General features: G+C 41.3%; 1 protein-coding gene across 13 annotated transcripts in view; it reads left to right on the forward strand.

Annotated features, from left to right (window-relative positions):
• Nucleotides 1-22,717, forward strand: part of LOC128345691 (uncharacterized oxidoreductase YhdF-like) — a 123,084-nt gene that overhangs the window by 65,296 nt on the left and 35,071 nt on the right. For 10 of the 13 annotated variants that reach the window (XR_008316586.1, XM_053298028.1, XM_053298022.1 and 7 more), the window contains 3 exons: nucleotides 2,113-2,321; nucleotides 4,738-4,810; nucleotides 17,519-17,636. Coding sequence is in view for 12 of the 13 variants with exons in the window: in XM_053298028.1 (XP_053154003.1) it covers nucleotides 2,113-2,321; nucleotides 4,738-4,810; nucleotides 17,519-17,636 (400 nt within the window). In the remaining variant the exon portion in view is untranslated. Of the gene's footprint in view, nucleotides 1-2,112; nucleotides 2,322-4,737; nucleotides 4,811-7,877; nucleotides 8,386-17,518; nucleotides 17,637-22,717 lie in introns of those variants that run through there. The other 3 variants (XM_053298029.1, XM_053298026.1, XM_053298030.1) reach the window with 2 other exon arrangements.

A 22,717-nucleotide genomic window follows, 5' to 3' on the forward strand; every position in this document is an offset into this window, starting at 1 on the left:
GATTCCTGCCTGCAACCCTGGAGAAGCTGCTGCCAGTCTGTGAAGTCAATACTGAGCTAGATAGACCAATGGTCTGACTCAGTATATGGCAGCTTCCAATGTTCCTATGTGATGATTCTGTTAAAACAATCTGCCACTGCAGGTTTTCTCTGTTACTTAAAGGTAAAGTTGTGCCGTTGAGTCCGTGTCGACTGCTGGTGACCACAAAGCCCTGTGGTTTTCTTTGGTAGAATACAGGAGGGGTTTACCATTGCCATCTCCCGCACAGTGTGAGATGATGCCTTTCAGCATCTTCCTTTATCACTGCTGCCCGATATAGGTGTTTTCCATAGTCTGGGAAACCATAGTCTGTCTATAGTTTCCCATAGTCTGGGGAACATACCGGTGGAGATTTGAACCAGTAATCTCTTGCTCCTAGGTAAGTTACCCCCCCCCCCCCACACTGCATTTATGTTTCCAAACATAGCTTTTGGAAGCTGTTACACACGTTACTCTATACTGTATGACAGTTACACATAGATCAAAGCTAGAATGGTCAGGTTGAGAAAGTTCTGACCTGCAAGTGAAAAAACGGCTTTTGAACTATAACATAGTTTTTAAGCAGTTCTTTAAAGCAAGTGCAACAACTTTCTGTTGGTAAACAAGGACCAACATATGCCTGTTGCCTAGCAGAGATGATTCATCCAAGAAAGCAAATTACCCTAGATAGAATTCTTCACTGGGGTACTTGAAGGAAAAATAACATACAATGAGGCATGACTGACGGGAACAGAGGAGAGCAATCTTTTGTTAACAGGTTCTATATAATACACATCAATCAGCTAGCAAAAGAAGGTGTTCCATACAATAAATCATGTGTCAGCTATGGCATTTAAGGCTTTCCTAACAAAGTAGAGCCAAACAGTAACTATGTTTCTTCAGTATGTATGCCACCAAAGAACACATCAATTGCATCGCTACAACAAATTAGGACCAGTTCTGATCTAATGTCACCCGGTACACTTTATTATCTTGATGTGCACATTTTTATAAACGCCACACGCGTGGAAATGCTGAAATCATAGCCAGATATGAGATACTAGCTCAGCCCAACATTTCCGAATCTAGGTTTCATGGGGTTCAGACCTGTCTCTCTCATTTGGAGGGAATGGGGGTGGGGCTCATATTAAGGCTGTTCTTCTTGCCTTTGACTTTAAAATCTAATTTGACTTTGCCTTTGTTTTAGTCAGTGCCATCTTCATTGAGTTTTCCTAAACAATGCTATTGACAAATAAAGTAAATGACCCAAGAATTGTCTTGCTAATAGAATAAGCACTGAAAAATCTGGATGAAAGCAGTTTTCATGCTAGACTTCAGTTTCTCTGCAAATAAACAAGGGAGAGGTCATAACTAATGACAAAGCACATGCTTCATTTGCACAATGTGCCAAATTCAACTTCTGGCATCATCAGGAGCTCAGTTGGCAGGGCTGGGAAAGAGGCTGAGAACAACAGCCATAGTCAACAATATTGGGTAGAAGGAGCAACAGAAATACTCAGAATAAAGCAGGAAGGAAAAGTCTAGATTAATTCACAAGTAAATAGTGATTGAAATCTGCTGTTCATTCTTGGTAGTATTGCTGCCTACTTCACGTCAACACAAAATTATGAAGGCATTCTGGAATTTCAGAGTTCATAATTCTTATCTCTAGAGTAGTTGTGAATATGCTCATTCTTAGATATGTCTGCAACTGTGTGAGAGATCTCCAGAGTGTTGTGCTTTAAAATACAATAAAAATGTGAAAAGCCTAAATACATGTCACACTCAACAGCAATTTCAAAGACTCGAGCAGAACAGTAGCACTTAAAATCATTTGCCAGTAGATGGTGCAGTATTCAAAGCTTCATTTCCACCAAACCCAGAAAGACTAGAAGAGTTTATTGTATGATGATACACATTTGTAACAGCAGTAGTGAATCTTAAAAATGGGTTTGCTTCTTTGAAAACTGTACATTTGCAAATGATTACCACTATTATAACATTTGTAACAACACATAGTAATTAAGAGGATCTTTTAAAAAGGTAAATCAGGTATTCTGCTTGTTCTGTCCCCCCCCCCCACCCCGCATCTAGGGATAAAAAGCATTGCTATAGCAGCGGATATAAGCAAACCAGAAGATGTGCAAAAGATGCTGGATACAATCGTGGCTAAGTGGGGCACAGTCCATATTGCATGCAACAATGCAGGGATCAACATGAATTCCCCAAGTGAAGCCACCTCTCTGGAAGAATGGGACAAAACATTTAATGTGAATTTACGAGGGTTGTTTTTGTGTTGCCAAGTGAGTATCAGAACCCACAATATTTTGCATAGATTTCTTCCTGGTTTCTAAATGCTTGAAGCAATGCTGATATTGTCATAAATCTGGTAGCCTGTTCCTGGCTAATTTAAAAGGTTTCACAATAATAATAATTTGTTGTCATTCTGTTAATAATGATCACTTCATGCCAAAACAGGAACTGGATCAGGCAATAAACTATACAACCAATATTTTGCTTAGGTCCTCAACTGGCCATTATAGCAGAAGCATAGGCCAGTACAATAACATTCCATCCTGATTGCTCATTAACAGTCATTTGAGGTGTAAGAGCTGCAGCTTCAGACTACAGATCTTAATGCATAGACAGCATTAGGGATGCAATGAATGTCCCTGGTATTTATAGTTTACGTGTATTCTATTCCCTGAGAAGGCTTGAGAGATTCATGGGGCACTCTGCCCCACACAGAAGAAATGAGGGACTTCACAGTTTGTTATGACAGGGAGATGAATGCACAAATTGGGTGAGGATCAATGCATTTTGTCTTCCTGGTCCACAAATGTGTGCCTTGCAAACCACCTTCAACATTCTCCTTTAAAAAAATTATCCATCTCTCTTATTCTGCTACTTACTTTCCCTCTAAAATATTCCCTTAATTAGTAGTAGCCGGGCAATACAGCCACACCATCTTAATTTCTGCTTTCTATGGACAAGCACTTTATTACACATACTGGCTATAATCCAGACAATAAACAAACATGTTTTGTTAGAACAAATTTTCTAGCTGGAACAAACTTTTTAAAATCCTTTTGTAATCCTAGTAGTAATCATGGTTTAATACACAAAGGAGTTTAAAAAGCAGCTCTATTTGTGCAGCACAATACAAATGCTAAGTATTATTATGGTAGCCATGTATTCTACAGGTATTCCCATCTTGGCTGTGGGTATAAAAACACAAATGACCAGCAAAACAAAGATGCAACAATTCATGCCAGGTTTAGTAGCAGTGATTGCATGACAGAAATAGAAGTGATAAATCTCCTTTGCTGTTCTAGTCTCATTGGACCTCTTGTCAAGAAAAAGTTCCATCCAGCTGCAGGAGGCCTCATAAAGTTTGGGTGTGTGATGTCTGCAATTTTAAGATCTTGAATCCTGCTTTATATTGTTAAAAGAATTAACTCAAAGTAGTTAAGAACAAATGGAAAAGAGACCCCCCCCCCCCAAAAAAAAACCTCAAGCAAAGGTTGACTCTTCTGACAAAAGGACATTTGGATACAGAGCTGCCAACTCTGACTAAAGCTGTTCCTGGAGTGATTTCCCCCCAATATTTTTCACAATATAGAACTACTGAACTTTCTAAGGCTGCTACCAATAGTTTCCTGAGCATGTTCTGGGACTAGCTACTCAAGGCTAGGGCTGAGAGAGATTCCTGCCTGCAACCTTGGAGAAGCCGCTGCCAGTCTGTGAAGACAATACTGAGCTAGATAGACCAATGGTCTGACTCAGTATATGGCAGTTTCCTATGTTCCTAACAGTAGCAAAATGCCTCAGTTCAGGCAAGTCGTATTCAAAATGTTGGGGGAGCAGTCTCGCGGAAACTAACCACCAGAAAAAACAGCAACTTCCCCTCACCGGCTATACAACGTCCTCGCTCTATACTGCAGTGATTAAATTCGAAACAAGGCATTGGAAATGTGAACGGCGCCCTGCTGTCTGTGTAGGGACTGTGGTGTCACGACGCAGGAAGTGTGGAAGCACACTTCCGAAATATGACGTGACCCCATTGCAGGGTCTAATCCGGAAAGTGCCTTGGAGGTTGATACCAATTCCTGGGGACTCCTGGTCAGTCCCAGAGGACTGGCAACCTTCCTTGGAGAGCCACTTTGTGGTTGGAGGAGGAGACGAGTTCAGATATCTAGTCAGCCAACCAGCCATGCAGCTCACCTCAGCCAGTCACTATCTCTTCATCTATTCTACCTTGAGAGGACTGTTGTGAAGATAAGTAGTGATGAAAGAACAATGTGTGTTGCTCTGAGCTCCTTGAAGAATGGGCTGGATAAAAATGTAACAAGCAAGAAGAAAATTCCTGCTAAGTATAGCTGGCATCATTCTGTCCTCTGGGTCTGCTCCATTGTTGACCTATGATGCATAAATTCAGGCTAGTATTTTCAGTTAGGACTATCTGATTTTTAATACAGCATCTCCAGATTTGTCAATTTCTTATAAAAACCACTTGGGAGTTGCACTAAAATGGCAGTAGGAACTTTCCTTCATTAACCATTTTTTTTCATATCAAGTTTTTACATCAAGCACTTTAGAGAGGGGGAAAATTAGTTAGCACATAAACTCTTCTGAAAAGTGAGGACTAATTTATTATCATGTCATTATTAGCAGAATCACAAAAAGGGTCACTGGTCTTTCCTTTAATTTCTGTCACAGGCTGCAGGCCGCATTATGCTGAATCAAGGATATGGGAAGATAATTAACACAGCATCTATGGCAAGTTTAATAGGTGAGTGATGAGAGCTAACAGTTGTGCTTCAGAATCCAAATTTTAATTACTACCGATGCTATTTGAATCAATTAAACCTGTACTGTGCAGAAGTAAATCACTGACATTTTGTATTAAGGGAAATGTACTACAAAATTTTTATTGATATCATTTTTCAACATTTATCTGTCCTCTCCATTTTAGAGCACTTATTACTCTTTATAGAAGAGGTGGGGTTAAAGCTCCCTGAAGCTGACACATTTTATTATGTAAGGAAGGTGCTGGGTGTAATCCACCGCCACAGTGAGAATGATAGGCAAAAGATTGCTTTCACAGTTTACTGGGTATCTTAAAGGGTTTACCAAACTCTGACAGGTACTGGTATATACAGAAGTTGTACTCAAGCTCTTCGCATTGGCTTGTAGATATTTCCTTACCCATTGAGGACACTGACATGTGGTAAACTGAAATGGCAGAGTGCTAAAATTTACCACTTCAGACGGCAGTGAAAAGTATTTTAAAAAAAGAGTTCCGTTCACATAATAAATTGGCAAATCAGGGAGAGAGGTTTAGCACAGACTTCTCCCTGACGTGTTAGTCTACAGTATGAAAGAAGCTGTTTACTGCAAAGGATTGGATTTAAGAAAAAGGAGTTGTCCTCCCAGAATTTTACCACTTTATTCTACCCAGTTTATAGATCTGAATATCAAATCTGATCATTGGCCCTTCTAGGTCAGTATTTTCTACAGTGGCAGGCAGATGCTCTTTGTGGTTTCAGTCAGGTAGTTCACTGCCCTACCTGGAAATGCCTGACAGCTTTAAAAAAGACCCTTAAGCTGAATTTATTCACCCAAGATTCTTATATAGAACTGTGGTTTTTAAGAATTTCTGAATTTGGGGCAGTGTACAAATGTAAAGCCATAAATAAATGCCAGGAATTGAATTTAGAATTGAATCTAGAAAAGATGCCTCTAAATACCAGTTGAAGGGGGTAGCAGTAGGAGAGAGGGCATGCCCATACCTCTTGCCCCTGGGCTTCCCAGAGGCATCTGGTGGGCCACTGTGTGAAACAGGACGCTGGACTAGATAGGCCTTGGGCCTGATTCAGCAGGGCTGTTCTTAAATTCTTATATTGTTGACTTCTGCATGCAAAGCAATGCTTTATCACTGCGTCATGAACTGTCCCAGTGTTGGAGGGAGGCTTAGGTTCAGCCCGCTGCCACTGCCCCTCTATCCCTGCCCCCTGTGTCAGACATCAGTGTCTGATGTCAGATGCAGGGGGTATAGTTTAGCTCGCAAATGGGGCTATGTGGCCCCGTTTGTGAGCAAAATCAGCCAGTACTGCATTTGTGGTCCGGCCAGAATGGCTCTCCCTGCCTTTAAAAGACAGGGAGAGCAGCTCTCAGCCATGCTGTGAGCGTGGCCCCATTTGAGAGCTAAACCATGACCACTGCATCTGGCATCGGATGTAGAGGGCATGGCTGGGGCACGAGGGGCAGCCCCTGCAGGGTGGCAGCCTGGGTTTTTTGAACCCATTTACGCAATGGTGGCTCTGCTTCTGAACTGTCCTAAGTATGAAAGTTGACCTTCTTCAGGTTCTGTTTTGCCTTTGAAGTAGTCCTCTGTTTGGTCAGACAATGGATATATACTTAAATCAGACCCTGGACCTAGGCATTCTGTGGAATGACTGTTTCGACCTCAGGGCTGTCTCATTACCAGCCATTAAAGCAAAATCACTCCATAGGTGTCTCAGTCTCATACGCTTGTTTGCACCCTTGCTCTGCCCCATGGACTGCTGGCTTGGCTTTCGCATGGTGTTTGGCTCCAGATTAGGGTATTTGCTTGTTATTGGGAATGACCTTCAGACCCTGGTCTTGGGCAAATGGCTGGTTGCAGCACATACTTTTGCCTGCCAGCCAGGTTCTCTTGCCTGCGCTCTAATATCAATTGTTATATTTAGCACTTTTTTGCCAACAGGTGTCCCCACTAGTGCTGTTGTATCAGCAGCATCGTCAAAGAGCCAATAAACTATTGCAACATATGGAACGAAATCCCAACTGCTGAGCTAATCTGGAAGGCAGTTACATGCTGGTGAACTGAGGCCCATGTAACAAAAATTGATCAATTACACAAATTAAGTGTAGCCCTTTAGGAATTTGTTTTATTGGTCTGGACATCTGTTGCAGGATTGTCGAAATCCAAAAATCAAATGGTGCCTGTGGGCTGCCAAGTTAGGGGGAAAAAAAATCCAGTAGCTATAAAAGTACAACTGAAAACCTCGATATTAATATCATGTCCATCTGCTGAATGTTACATAAATATGCAGTCTTTTTATTTTCCTTGGGAATAACATTTATTTTTACTGTGCCCAGTTTGACATTCTATGACATTCTGTTCAGTTTATTACTTAGTAACTTTAACTGTTTCTTCTTTTTTAAAAAAATGCATTTATAATGTTGCTGTTAATTTTTTTCAAGTGCCTTTACCAGCTGTTTCACTTATGGTTATAACACCAGAGAAGCCCCTCTTACCCAAGTGTAGGGAATTCTTGCTAACAAAAACGAGACCTTTTTAAAAATTACAACTTTCAGATTAGGATGAAAACTGTAGGCATACATTAAAAAATATATCTATCTTGTTTTGCTTTTATTTGTCAACAGTAATTTACAAGCAACAATGGTCTTTCATCTTAGAAATATCATTGTTGCTTGTAAATTACTGTTGACAAATAAAAGCAAAGCACGGGGCTGTGAATTTTCCATTTGATTGAATCTGGCTTACATGGATTTTTTCTTTTCAAGTTCCATTTGAGTGAATGGAATGGAGGTTGCACATATACTTACTTACTTACTTTATTTATCAATCATATTTTTATACCGCCTGATACGTATATCTCTAGGCCGTGTACAAAATTTAAAATATTTAAAAGTTACAAACTAAAATACATGACAATAAAAACAATAGAATAAAATTATTAAAACAAGTTTTAAAAATTATTAAAATTAATTCTAATTAAAAGCCTGAGAGAACGGGAGGGTCTTGAGCTCCTTCCTGAAAGCAAAGAGAGAAGGAGATGCTCTTATTTCAGCAGGAAGCCTATTCCAAAGCTCCAGGGCAGCCACAGAGAAAGCCCGGTTCCGGGTCACCACCAAATGAGCCGGCGGCAACCATAACTGGACCTCTCCAGAAGATCGTAACAGGCAGCATGATGAGCTGATTTTTGATGAGCTGCTGGTAGCAAATCTATCGGTGGAACATAATTTGTTTACATCAATGGCTGAAAATACATTGGTAGGGGAAAGGTAACAAAGGCCTGTTTAATATGAAGGTGATGATCCGTAGACTACAGTTGGACTGTGTCTAATAAGGTGAGTTCCAAAGGAAGTAAAGTGACTCATTTTGAGGTAAATTTGAAAAGCACATGCCTTATTAAAATATTATGTTCAACACTCATACGAGTGTAGACAGGTACATGTTATGTCGAACACAGGCACAGCAGTACACTTCCTATCTGTACCATGCACTTGAGGAGCCTTGTACGCAGGTTCACTTCTAAAATGAAAATGGGTCCAGTCATTCACATAAAAGCATGTACAAGCATACAGACATGTGTACATTCATACAACATAATAGAGCACTTCTCCTGATCTGCGAGAAGAGTTCTGGGGTGGTCAGCGGGGAGAGAGGGTTTTATTTACCCTCCCTGCAGATGATCTCTGACCCTTCCCTTGGCGGGCGGATCATCCTCCCAGAGAAGCACAGGCTCCTGCTGGTAGCTTTGGAGGTCGGGTGCATGGAAGCAATGCTGCTCTGCGCCCCACCCTTTGGATCTCCAATAATGCACTGTGCAGGTGCACAGTGCATTATGGGGACCCCCCCTTCCCCTTGTCTCCCCTCCCTTCCCCAAGTGTGCTAGTCACGGCTGCAGACACATGATCAGGAAAACAAGGGTAAGGGACTGCTCACTCTCTTAACCTCATTTTAATGGTAGGCTACTTAGGCGGGTTTGCCGCCGTGTAGTCACCGGGATTGGCCCCGACCCTGGTGGTTGACATGCATGTGAAGAACTCGGCTGGGCTCCCTTAGCTTGGTTTCACACGCACGTGTGAATAGCCTCAGTGTCTTAATAGGGCTACAGTGTACATAGTATGGAAAACTGCTGGATGGGATTATTATAGCCCAGTGTTAGAAAATGTGCTTTACCTGAAGAAAATCCAAGTTAAATCATAGGGTTGGAAAAGACTCCTGGCTGAAACCTAGACAGGGGTTTCAGCCCCTGTAGTCAGTATAGACAGGACTGAGCTAAATGGATCAAAGGTCTGACTCAGTATGAGATATATGTTCCAAAAATTTTGGTAAATTTAAATAAGTGTTGTCATTTCAGCAGCTGACCAACAGGCATCATTTATTTATTTTTATTTATTTATCAAATTCATAGACCATCCCAAATGTCTTTCTCTGGGTGGCTTAACAACATAAAATAAATAAAGACTAAAATGAAAACCTCAAAACAGTTTAAAACCACAATCAAGTTTAAATACTTGGCTGAAAAAATGTCCCTAAAAAGGCCCTAAACAAATGCCAGAGATGGGGAGGGAGCGCATTCTGGAGTCTCAGGGCAACAACAGAGAAGATCCATCTCTGTGTAGTCATCAGATGAGCTGGTGGCAACTGCAGACAAACCTCTCCGGATGATCTCAAAGGGCAATGGGGCTCATAGTGAAGAAGATGTTATCTTAAATACCCTGGGTGTAAACCTTTTAGGCCTTTATTGTTTATAACCAAAACTTTACATTTTTCTCAGAAACTTATTGGTAGCCAGTGTAGTTCTTTTTAGTACTGTATAGGAGCTGGTCTTGTGGTAGCCAGCATGAATTGTCCTTTTTGCTAAGCAGGGTCCACTCTGGTTGCATTTGAATGGGAGACTACATATGTGAGCACTGTACGATATTTCCATTAGGGGATGGGGCTACTCTGGGAAGAGCAGAAGGTTCCAAGTTCCCTCCCTGGCATCTCTAAGATACTCCTGCCTGCAACCCTGGAGAAGCCGCTGCTAGTCTGTGTAGACAATACTGAGCTAGATGGATCAAAGGTCTAACTCAGTATATGGCAGCTTCCTGTGTTCCGATGAGATGACCTAGAAACTGACTTGGCTGCTGCATTCTGTACCAACTGAAGTTTCTAGTCTAATTACAAAGGCCCCACATTAAGCACATTGCAGTAGTCAAGTCTGGAGGTTACCGGCATATGTACTTCTGTTCTGAGGTTGTTTATCTCAAGAAACAGATGCAGCTGGCATATCAGCCAAAGCTGATAGACAGCACCTTTGGCCACTGCCTCTACCTGGGACAGGGAGAGATTTGGATCCAGAAGCACTCCCAGTCTACGTTCCTGTTCCTTCTGGGGTAGTGTGACCCCACCCAGAACCGGCAGATCATAATTTTTCCCCAAGTTCCAACCCCACACAGTATGTACCTTCACCTTATCTGGATACAGTCACAGTTTTTAATCCATCATCCAGTCCATTATTGCCTCCAGGCAGGCATTTAGGGAGGTTATTCCTTCAGCTGATTATGCTGACATGGAGAAATAGATGTGGGCGTCATCAGCATGCTGCTAGCACCCTGCACCAAATCTCCTGTTGATTTCTCTCAGTAGTTTCATGTAGATGTTAAACAACATTGGAGACAATATGGAGCCCTGAGGGACACCATATATCTGGAATCTGCCCCAAAGGTAGGAGCGGAACCACTGCAAAGCAATGCCTCCTACCCCCAACCTGCTCAGATACTATGGTCGATAGTATTGAAAGCCGCTGAGAGTGCCAACAGAACCAACAGAGTCACACTTCCTCTGTCAATTCCTAATTGGAAAAAAAAATCCATCAGATTTACCAAGGCAGTCTCCATGGGTCTATATAATCAGTTTCCCCCAAGACTGGAGCTGGGAGGCCTTCATCCTTTCGGTTACCTTGCCCAGCCACGGAAGATTAGAGATAGCCTATAGTTGCTTAACTATGAGGGATAGCAATAGCAATAGCACTTACATTTATATACCGCTCTATAGCTGGAAGCTCTCTAAGCGGTTTACAATGATTTGGCATATTGCCCCCAACATTCTGGGTACTCATTTTACCGACCTCGGAAGGATGGAAGGCTGAGTCAACCTTGAGCCCCTGGTCAGGATTGAACTTGTAACCTTCTGGTTACAGGGCGGCAGTTTTACCACTGCGCCACCAGGATCCAATGCAGGCTTCTTCAGAAGAGGTCTAATGATTTTCTCCTTAAGACAGGGAGGCATCCTGCCCTCCCTCAGAGAAGCATTTGTAATATCTACCAGGCCGTCTACCACAAGCCTCCTTCTAGATAGTATAAGGCAAGTCGGACAAGGGTCAAGAGAACAGGTGGTAGGCTGCACCATTCCAAGCAGCTTGTCTGCATCCTCAGGAGTCTCAAACTGAAACTGATCAGGCCTCAGTTAGGGACTCCGTTAGGCAGTGGGATCATTGGCACACCAACAGAAGTCCCAGTCTATCCCTGGTCCCCAAACTTAAGTATACATATGATATGGTCAGACACTTCAACAGGGGTCTTGGTAAGGGAGATGCTTTACTTGTAAATCACAGCCACTCCTCCTCCCTACCTACGTCCCCTCACCTGCTCCTCAACAGAGTACCCTGGAGGGAGAAGCTGGGACCAAACTGGACCACCAGCCCCCACCCTCCAAATCTCTGTGATACATATCAGGTCAGCCCCTTCATCCATAATCAGATATTATAATATAATTATAATTTAATTCCAATAATAAGGAAAATTTCCTGGAAATAATTGTTTTTTTCTTGTTCAATGAGTTTTTCCTCACAAATTCTCACAAACTAGGTAAGAAGGTTTTAAATTATTGACTAAGGCTAGATTACATATTAAATTGAGTATGCTTAAAACCAACCAAAATCAGTTTATACTCTGATTTATTATCTGTGAGTCCCTTTGTGTACAGACTGAGCCAATCCTCCTCTTTTAAAGTTCCTTGCTGTCAAGCGGTGTTATGAAATTGCTGTTTCTTTGTCAAATTACAGAGGAACATTAGTTGTGTTCTCATTTGTGGTGAATTTTAAATTGCCTTCCCAGAATAGAGATTAGAATGGCCCTTCTGTAGTGTGTGTGTTTGAGGCAGTTGCTCTTTTCTTCTTGAATGCAGAGAGTGTGTGGCCCAAAAACTACTTGGTAATTTCGCTGGTGGCTGACTGCTCTTATATCTTGGGCTTGAAGCTCTGTGGCTGCTGGCCACCACACAAATGCACATGCCCAAACTTGCTTTGATCCCATAATTGCAAAGGATGTTATATTATGGGGAGTTGGGGAGAGAGAGACCAACCAGCAGAGGGATGCAGTGATGAGACTGTAACTCAGTGAAAGATCATCTGCTTCACAGGCAGAAAGCCCCAGATTCAATCCCTTGCATAGGTAGGTCTGCTACCTGTCAAAGTAGATAATACAGAGTTAGATGGAAAAACGGTCTGACTTGATATAAGGCAACTTCCTATGTGCCAAACAGGGGGGATGCTATTTATGGAGGGGGTGCCTTTGCCTTTCTCCACACAATATGAAGTTGAACCCTTGAAAACTTGGTTGCTACTGCTTCTCACCTGGGTGGCATCACAACCTGTTGTATGGTGTGTAGGGGAAGAACTACAGCTGAGTGACCATCTTCAGAAGACATGGGTTGCCCAGTGGGGTTTGGGGTTCATCTAATGGGTCTGGGTCCAGGGCCATGCACATCCTGCCTCCATGGATGCCCATCCCCTTCCCTTGCGGGCACTGGTAAAGAGCCAGTGTGTATGGGGTCAAATCCAGGGAAGCTGCTCACTTGCCAACATTCCTCTTTACCTCCTTCCTCATTGGCATTGCAAGCACTGACGAGGTCTAATGGCATCACCACCTGGCGCTGATAATGATATCATTAATCTGCATGAGGGTGGAGGGAGAGAGGGTGGGTGGGCAGCAGTGTTCCCTCTAACAGGGATTCCCAGATGTTGCAATAGCTTTTGCTTGTGGATTCTGGGAGTTGTAGTCAACAACATCCCTGTTAGAGGGAACACTGGTGGGCAGCTGCGGAGGTAGGTGGTGTGTGGCTCCCACAGTCCTGGCCCCATGTGCACCAGTTCTTTGATGGAAGAGAGGAGCTGCCAAAAAAAAAAGTCATGGGCCGCCCCCCCCACCCACTGCTATGCTACTGGTGGTGAGGTGCAGAAGCTTCTAGGACAGTCTGGCATGATTTACATCATGTTGTTTAATTCAGTTCTGTTTCCGGTCTACCTTTCTCAATCCCAAACACAGTATAAACAAAGCCAAGGCGGATGGCACATATGGTAGCACTGCAGTAAATTTAGAGCACTCTGAAATGTAATTATAGTTGCTCTTGATATACATCAGTAACTCATATACAATTAGATATAAGCAGATTTACTCAGGAGTATCTGCATGTCATCAAATCAGCTCCCAACCTTTTTAGGGAGCATGCTTAGGGCACTTGATTACATCTTTGCTCCGAATCCGAGAGAAGCCAGCCATGACCCTGACTATGTCATTCTTGTATAGAGAAAAAACTAATACAACTTAGATATTAGACAAAAAGGATTGGATGGCTTTGGATCTTTGCCCCAATCTATGGAGACAGATTTTAGTGTTCGGATCACCCTTTTAGATCTTGGCCTTGAAACACTGAAAGATCTGAAAAGTATGAAAACCCACATATAACATCTGAGAAGCATATGTGATGCTCTTGCAATGTTAGCGGCCCTCCAGAAAAAAGCATTGGTTCTGTTGACTCTGACAATATGAGTCATAAAGGCAGACCATTGTTCCATCTAGCCCAGAGCTGTCTTGCAGTTCTCCATTGTCTAACACAAATCTGTTTGACTGGGGATACCCGGCAAGGAACTTGGCATGTTCTTTGTGCAAAATGTATGTGCTACCACTGAGAAAGAGTCTCTTTCTCTGCCCCTTCCTCCTCACAGGGCCATCTTCAGTCCCCCCTCCAAATCTCTTCCTGAGAGTCGGGCGGGGGCAGGATGTGACACAGCAAGCAGGCTCTGAGTGAAGAGGGGAATGTTGAAAATCCACCACCCCCGCCACTTCCTCAAGTGGCCTTCTGTTTCAATAAAAGCAGGTTCAGAGGGTGCAGCCTATTGTAAAGGTAAAGTGTGCTGTCAAGTCAATTTCGACTCCTGGCGCCCAGAGAGCACTCCGGTTTTCTTTGGTAGAATACAGGAGGGGTTTACCATTGCTTCCTCCCGTGCAATATGAGATAATGCCTTTCAGCATCTTCCTATATTGCTGCTGCCTGAAATAGGTGTTTCCTATATTGGGTAGCAACTATGGTCTGGGAAACATACCAGCCGGGATTCGAACTGGCAACCTTCTGCTTGTTAGTCAAGCATTTCCCTGCTGCGCCATTAGGTGGCTATTGTGGTAGTGTTTTATTATGGCCAAAGCAGTTGTTGTCAAGAGGAAAGGCCTATAATGTGTTTGCAGTCTGAGAAAGGGATTGCATCAGTCTGGTTAAAATCACCCAAGTGACCATTTATCCACTGGTGACTTCCCATAAGTAGACTTTGACTACTTATGCAACATCTTATTCTCAGTGTTTTGTGAGGTTGATACATTTTGCCACATACTGTAAGAACATTAGTATTATTTCATCAAAAAAAATTGAACTGCAGCAAAGAAACATAGATTATTGTAAAATATGTTTTCCAGCTTGAAACTGCATAATTGAACTCTATGCTGAACTGAAATAGTGCATTTACTGTCTCTGAAAAATCATTTCCAGAAATAATTTCCTGATATCAATGTTTCCATATGCGACTGGATTAGAGATCCTTTCAATAATAACATACCAGAAGGCATTTTCAGCACTATCAATGAACAATTCATCACTCTCCCTTCAGACTGTGCTCTGAAATTTAAATTTCAAAGTGTGTTTCTGTATAGATTCTGGATCACTATAGAAAAGTAGTCTTGTTGAGCCAGAAAGCAATGAACATTTGAAATCTATTTGCAATAACTTATCTTTGCCATAACAAAATATTACTCCAAATTTAGAACACAAATTAACGGTGGCTATTTCCATCCAACTCAATAACTTCAGCAGCATTTTATTCCGTGTCTTTTAAAATATACACTACTAATAATTGATGCTCTGTATTATTTTGAACCTATCTATCATGAACAAATCAACACTTTACATTATTCGCTGGCAATAACCTGATTTTTACATTTTATATTGTGTTATGGTGGAGTGGGATGAGGTGTAGACAGAGGGGCCTTGGAAGTCGGAGTACATTTAGGATAGGGATGTGCATGAAATGTTTTGGTGGGGTGGGGAACAGTACCTTTAAGCATGAGTAAAGCAGTCCTTACCTGGTCCTACGCCACCCCACTGCTTTTCTGGACGCAGTGCTGTGCTGCTCAGAAGTCTGCATGTGGCCGCAGGGCTTCACCCAGCAGCTTGTGCATGGCAGCAGGACACACATGGCCACCGCACATGCCTGGAGACCATGTGCATGGTCAGCATGGTGTTGCTGACCATGCATATGGCTGCCGTGCCTGTGTGGTGGCCATTTGCATCCAGGCGCCACGCACAGGCTGCTGGGTGAAGCCCTGCAGCCACATGCAGACTTCTGAGCAGCACCATAGCCAGAAAAGTGGTGGGGTGGCAGAGGAGCAGGTAAGGATCTGCTTTATTCATGCTTCATGCTGAATCGATTCAGTACGTCCCTACTGGATGCACCAAATCGATTCGTGCACATCCCTAATGTAAGCGAATCAAAAAGCGAGAAGTTTTAGATAAACTGCCTTGTATTCTGGTCCAGACTGAAAGTCCCAGTACAAGCTGAACAAATAAATAAATGTATGATTTTCTGAAAACAAATTGATGTCTCAGATGGGGAAGATGCAAAAGCATTTAGTCTTTCTAAGCAAATACACAGTAATTTATCATAAACAGGCATATTTGGAAACTTTAGCAGGTGCTACTTTTGCAAGGTGATGGGGTTAACTACCAAAGTTGTATGTAACTTGGATCTTGAGTAGAGTAATTAATCAAGAAATTAGATTCCTCTCCTCTTCTCCAGCCCACATGGAGTGCTGAATGTGGGTGTCCAGCCAAACAAGAGCAAAAAAGAAAAATAATTGTAACAAAAGCTTATTGAAGAAATATGTTGGATCAGTGAAATGTTTTTTTTTTTTAAGGGCTATTTAAAAATCGTGAAGTTTTATTATGCAGGGGGAAAGAGAGAGGCAACAGTCTTGTGCATGTATAAGTGGCTTCAAATTATGGTATGTTTTTTATTTTGTACATGCTTTTGCACAATTAAGCAAAATGCTCTTATTTGTTGCCCTTATGATTGCATTTTCCTTTGTTCTGCTTGTAATGAAAAACATGCGATATCCTTCTAACTCTTGTTTTCAACATTCATTTATTTGGCTACAGTCTTCTGCTTTATAATTGTTACTAATTAAGTGAAAACCACTCTGACATATAGAAGTAATTTACTGGTGATTTGGGGTAAATTTGACTTTTCTGGTTTATTCCTTATCTTCTAATATAAAGCCTCAGTATTCAAACAGTATCAGAATTTCCAACAGTCAGAGAAAAAGGCAAAGAAATGGGAAATTATAGTTCACCTGTTTCTGTTGACACCATGTGCTGATTCTCAGGTTCTCATGGAAAGTGTAGGGATTTGACTGGCTGGTGTTGGAGAAGCGGTTCTGGACAACATTGGCCTGTGATCTGAGGCACTGCTGTCACTCTTCCTATGTGAATCTGGGGTAATAATGAAATGCAGACAATTGAAAAGGAAAACAAAGGAATGGAAACGAAATAGCAGTTATCTGAGGAAGAATAAGTAAACACTGGTGTTTCCAGGTGGAATGATTGTCTCGTTTTCAAAGTGTCATGTATGTGCTGCTTCAGAAGTGCTTCAAAATGAGTTTAAATATTTGTTTGTCAACGCAGATGGGGTGTTAAATACTAACACCAATTACGATATTGACCACCACCATGTTCCTATCTCCTTTTCCACCTTCCTAACAAAAACAATTCCTTGCAAATATTGCTATGTGCAACCTAAGCTCTGTTTTAAAAGGTTAAAATAGTGGTTGAGTTGCTAAAAATAAGAAGCATTTTCACAGGTATTTAAGCTCAAGGAAAGGGGCAGGACGAGGAGAACACACCAAAGTAGCTTGTAAGCGTGAATGTGAACATTATAATTAACAATGCCAATCATTTTACTTTGTGACTGACATGTGACATCTGTACTTTTTTCTTCTTTTTCCTTCCCAAAGCATCCGACAGTTAAAATGCTAGGAATGATCGACATTTTCGGGCCACAACTGCACAAACATCTGCACAAACACACGATCTTATATAACATTTTGCTTCATATGGTCACATAGGTGGCTTATACATAGATTTGAAATTGAATAAGCATCTGCAGGCATATGTCTTAACCACATATGTTCCATGTGTGGGGGTGGGGGAGGCATGCCACCCCCCCCATCTTCATTGTGTTAACCCAAATGTCATAGTATATTATAGAGATATATGTTTTCTGTGCTTGATGTATCCCTGATACAAAGACTAAACCTCTGTATAAATAACTGTTGTATTTACTTTTTCTTTGTCAGTATGTGATAAATAAATACCTCATTTTTCTTTCTTCCCTAGTTCCCCACCCGCAGAAGCAATTAGCGTACAATGCTTCGAAAGCCGGGGTTGTAAAGCTAACTCAGACGTTGGGGACAGAATGGATTGATAGAGGGGTGAGAGTGAATTGCATTTCTCCGTAAGTAAAATGTAGTTTTAGCAAAAGTCGGGGGCGGGGAGGGAAGTAAATGTAAATTAAGCAAACTCCTCAAGTTCAGAAAATATAGGAAAACAAAGCAGTTAATTAGTAGAACTTGTGCTGCTTTTTTATTATGCTGTCAGCATTTTTTTAAAAAATGTAATCACTTATCACAAAGTCGTCTCTATTGCTGTATACACTTTGGGACTTTTGAAAAGATTCTACCATTTGATAATAGGTTTTCCAATAGTATGAAGGGTGGTTTTTAACATTTCTTTTCCAGATGAAATATTTCCTTACTACTGTCCAAGTCTTCTGTGGTTAAAGAAAAGGCTTTTGACACTTAATAGACAATGCGTCTCCCCCCGCTCAGTTCCCCACCTTTTACCTCAGACAAATATATATGCACTTTCAAAGGCACATTACGCTCCTATAATTGAGATACTATTCAGCAGTAGCAATTACAGGATACCTAGGTATAATTTTGTTTAAAAAATTATATTCGTTACAAATTACATTTATCTAATTTCTGAAGGTTTAAAGATGGGAGTTATTGAAAAGGAAAAATACAACAGGACTCCCCACCCCCTGCCCAAACCCCTTGTACAGCTCCCAGTCAGAAAATATCAATTTCTGCACATCTTTGGCTGAGGAAGGTGGCTGACATGATGAGGAAAATTATTCAAGGCAGTATTATCAAAATTAAAAGAACTAAAGTTAGGCAATGTCTAATGTGCTTTTAATTTCAGTGGAACTACTTTGAGTAATTTTTCTCATCATTAGGCCATTATTCTTGAATATGCATTTTGAGCTTGTTTTCTCTCTGCTCGATGTTGCTTCTTATATATTATATGATGAGGAGAGCATACATAATTTAAGGACTTCCCCAAGTCATTAGAGATGGGGTAATACAGATTTAGCTTCCTTTGGATGGGAAAGGAAAGGATACTTATGAGGTCTTTGTAATATTTGTTTTACAACTCTAGCTGACAGAATTGACCCTTGAATGTTTGAAGTATGTCACAGCACTGTTGAAATCAGTGAGAGAAAGTTAGTCAGGACTAATTTAAATTCTCTTAATTTAATGGGACCGAATCATGGATAACTTAGTTTGGATGCTGCCCACTGTGTTTATGTACAGTTTTCTGTCCCTCATGATGTTAGGCCTCCATGACTTGCACAACTTTGTTTTATCTGAATGCAGACAGGCATGATGCATGACCCATTCTGTATGTGCTACGTTTCAGTGAAACTACAGAGCTTTAGTAAGAAACACACAGGCTTTAGCTACACAAACCGATGGTTTTTTAAAAAAAATTCTGCTTTACAATAGGATCCACCATATATAGCTGTGTAGGTGCACAAAGCTTCCTTTAATAATATCTCATTCACATTTATAAAAAATAAATATGTTATTTATTTTATAAATGTGAGTGAGTGTTAGCTAATGCATATGTCTTTATGCAGAATAGAATAGAAAAATATATAATGCAAAGAGATATGTATGAACATATCTATTTTATATTAGATAACATGATAAAAGTTACCCATTAGACATGCCGTCCTAATATATTGCTCACTATGTAGACTGATGGAATAAAATCAGCAACAAACAGTTGGACGAGGGAGATCTGAATGCACCTCACAGCACTGCATTCCACATTAGGAATTAACATTACTAGATTCTCAGAAGAATACATTGATGTTGGAGTGGGTTTATACACAATTTTGTTGTCTGGCCTGTGAAAGGACAAGGGCAGTTTGATCAAAGGATAGATAATTTGAATGCTGCCTGGATTTAGGGCTAGAAGAAGCTGTAGGAGTACAAAATGTGTGCAAAAATTCTGAGTGTGAGAGTTAGTGGCAATAGTGGGTGAGACTGGAGCTGTTCTGCCAAAGTGATGTTTAGCCATATGTGCTTGTTAACATATGCTAATTTTGCAGGCAAAACAACTTTTATGTGCGCTGTGAACAGTTAGTTGCAGAACACTGCTGGTTCCATGTTCCATAATATCAGTTTCTATTGCCTACCATGTCATCCCATATCAGATCCAAATGAAATTCAGCCATATGATAAAGTACACTGTCAGCTTTTGGGTTAATACAAAATGGAAAGGGTAATAGGAACATAGGAAGCTGCCATATACTGAGTCAGACGATTGGTCTATCTAGCTCAGTATTGTCTTCACAGACTGGCAGCGGCTTCTCCAAGGTTGCAGGCAGGAATCTCTCTCAGCCCTATCTTGGAGAAGCCGGGGAGGAAACCTGAAACCTTCTGCTCTTCCCACAGCGGCTCCATCCCCTGCGGGGAATATCGTACAGTGCTCACACTTCTAGTCTCCCTTTCATATGCAACCAGGGCAGACCCTGCTTAGCTAAGGGGACAAGTCATGCTTGCTACCACAAGACCAGCTCTCCTCTCCAAGTTTGGTCATTTGGAACAAGCAGATTACAAACAACTATTCAAACAAGAACAGATTATGATCCATGGATTGTTTTCTGACTTGGAGTAACAGAAGGTTACTGTTGGAATGCTGAAGATCTGGAATGATCTCAGAGTAGAATAATTCTTATCATTGTGAGAATGACAATAAGTTTTCGTGCATAGATGGAACTGGAATTAAAGTACACCAGAGGGAAGAACTAAGCACCACACGATCACTTAAGGGCATCCCAATTAACCAGCATTACCATCCCCATTAAGCAGCAGCAGTTGCTCTTAAATATCTCTGGGCTTATATCTAGTTTCTTGGGAGATGTCCCAATTAAGTGGATTTTACTGATTAAACACTTCCTGAGTAAATGAAGTGTACTTAAATCATTCAAATTAATAGCTCATCTGAAAGAAATCAACTTACACACAGATGGAATCTTCTTCTTTTTTCATGGGAGATGCACACAATTCTAGTGAAGTAGCCAACAAGTGGTGTGCTTTAAACACACACAAACAGACACTCAATCTAAAGTGGGAACTGTTTGGGGCTACTTGAGTCTTAAATCAGCCTGTGCGTCAGCAATGAGATGTCAGTTCCGCTTCTCATGTTAAGGAACCTACAGTGTGATGAACCATTGTCATACAACAGCATTGCATTCCTGATGAAGCAGGGAAATTAATGCATTGGCACTTGTCACTGTTCAGAATGGTTAAGAGCCAACTAAAATTTGCCTAAAAGGGTTTTTCCATCTCCAGCATTAAATTGCCCATCTTGGCACTGAGCCTCTCCCAGAAGATGTTCAGTATCAGGGCATGTCTAATATTTATAGAACAACTCAAAAGTGTGTTTTCAGCTATATGCTTTGTTCTATTATTTTCCTCATTTTTTTTTTAAAGAAGCCATGCCAAATCATGTTGTCTTCAAATAAAGCTTCTTTCTTTGGAGTATAATGAAGGCACAGAGCTTATATTTTATATATAGTTAAACTGAATATTGTAATTAAGTTAAGAAATATCTGGGTTCTTTCCACCCAAATCCATGACCTTAGACATATTGCCAGTGGTGAGCTCTTGTGTGTCCAAGAAGGCTTCTGAAGCCTACCCTTCTTAAAGTAACCTGCCTGGCTTTAGCCAATTGAATGGCCATAGCGGGGAAGTATTATTTTATTTTATTTTATTTAACATATTTCTATACCACCCAAAACTTGCACCTCTGAGCAGTTTATAATTAAAGTCATATAAACATTAAAATCATTAATGTTAAAATCATTTAAAACCCAGCATTAAAAATATTAAAACTATAAATCTAATTAAAAGCCTGGGTGAAGAAATATGTCTTCAGTGCCTTTTTAAAAGTTGCCAGAGATGGCGAGGCTCTTATTTCAACAAGGAGCACATTCCAAAGCCCAGGGGCAGCAACGGAAATGGCCTGTCCCCAAAGTAGCCACAAGATGAGCCAGTGGCAACTGTAGACTTACCTCTCCAGAAGATCTCAATGGGCGATGGGGCTTATGGCGAAGAAGACATTCTCTTAAAAACCCAGGGCCCAAGCTGTTTAGGGCTTTATAGGTTATAACCAACCCCAGTTATAACCTGTAAGTCCAGTCTGGAGATTACCCGCATATATACCACTGTTCTGAGGTCGTTAATATCAAGAAATGGACGCAGCTGGCCTATTAAAGCTGAGAGGCCACTGCCTCTACAAGTAGGCACAGACTGGGTCTGAGAATCTACTTCTTTCTTTTCCGATGCTTCTATGCGAGCTGATAAGGACTGCAGGAATCTTTTCACAGAAATGCTTCCCAGTGCTAAAAACTTATGCGGGGGTGGAATGGAGACTCTTCCCTGCCCCAGGTATGTCGGCAACTCAGGCATTTATCTGATGTAGGCACTTTTACCTTGGAAGAACAGCCTGCAGCACACCCTACAATAGATAAGTATGTGTCACTGGAACGCTGAAATAAGCCCAGTGATCTCAATGAAATGTTCTTGGTTGTACAAGTGGGATGTAAAATAAAGCAATAGGATAACCACTACACTATAATTTGTTTGTTTGTTGTTAAATTTATATATCACCTTTCATTAAAGCATTCCCAAGGCGGCACACACACACACACACACACACACACACACGAAAACAAGACTATAAAAATGCACGATTAATATTAAGCTAAAATATAAAAACAGGAAACTGACTAAAAATATTTAAAACACAAGCATAAAATAACCATATAAAATACAATACACAAAGAAGCAGCACTAGAGACAATCATATAAAAGCCTGGGTAAAAAGCCAAGATTTGGCGTGCTGTCTAAACACTGTAATGGAGACTGAGGAATGAATAGCCACCGGGAGAGCTTTCCAGAGTCTGGAGGCAGCAACAGAGAAGGCCTTGTTCTGAGTGCATGACAGCTGAGTATTAGTATTAGTATTACACTATTAGTTATGTATCTCCCCCTCCCCTCCATCCATCCCTCACTCACACACACTCTGTGTCCCTAACAGGGGCAAAGCTATCAGTGTCCAAAGGTGTTCCAAGAATACAGACCCTCTGGGGACCCTCTGTGTATGGCTATGCCCAGGACTTGAAAATGGCCCTCCTCCTCCCACTTGCTGCTGTGGATCCTGCCACCCCCCACCATGACT

The sequence above is a fragment of the Hemicordylus capensis genome, chromosome 2 (genome assembly GCF_027244095.1).
Source record: "Hemicordylus capensis ecotype Gifberg chromosome 2, rHemCap1.1.pri, whole genome shotgun sequence".
Lineage (NCBI taxonomy): Eukaryota > Metazoa > Chordata > Lepidosauria > Squamata > Cordylidae > Hemicordylus > Hemicordylus capensis.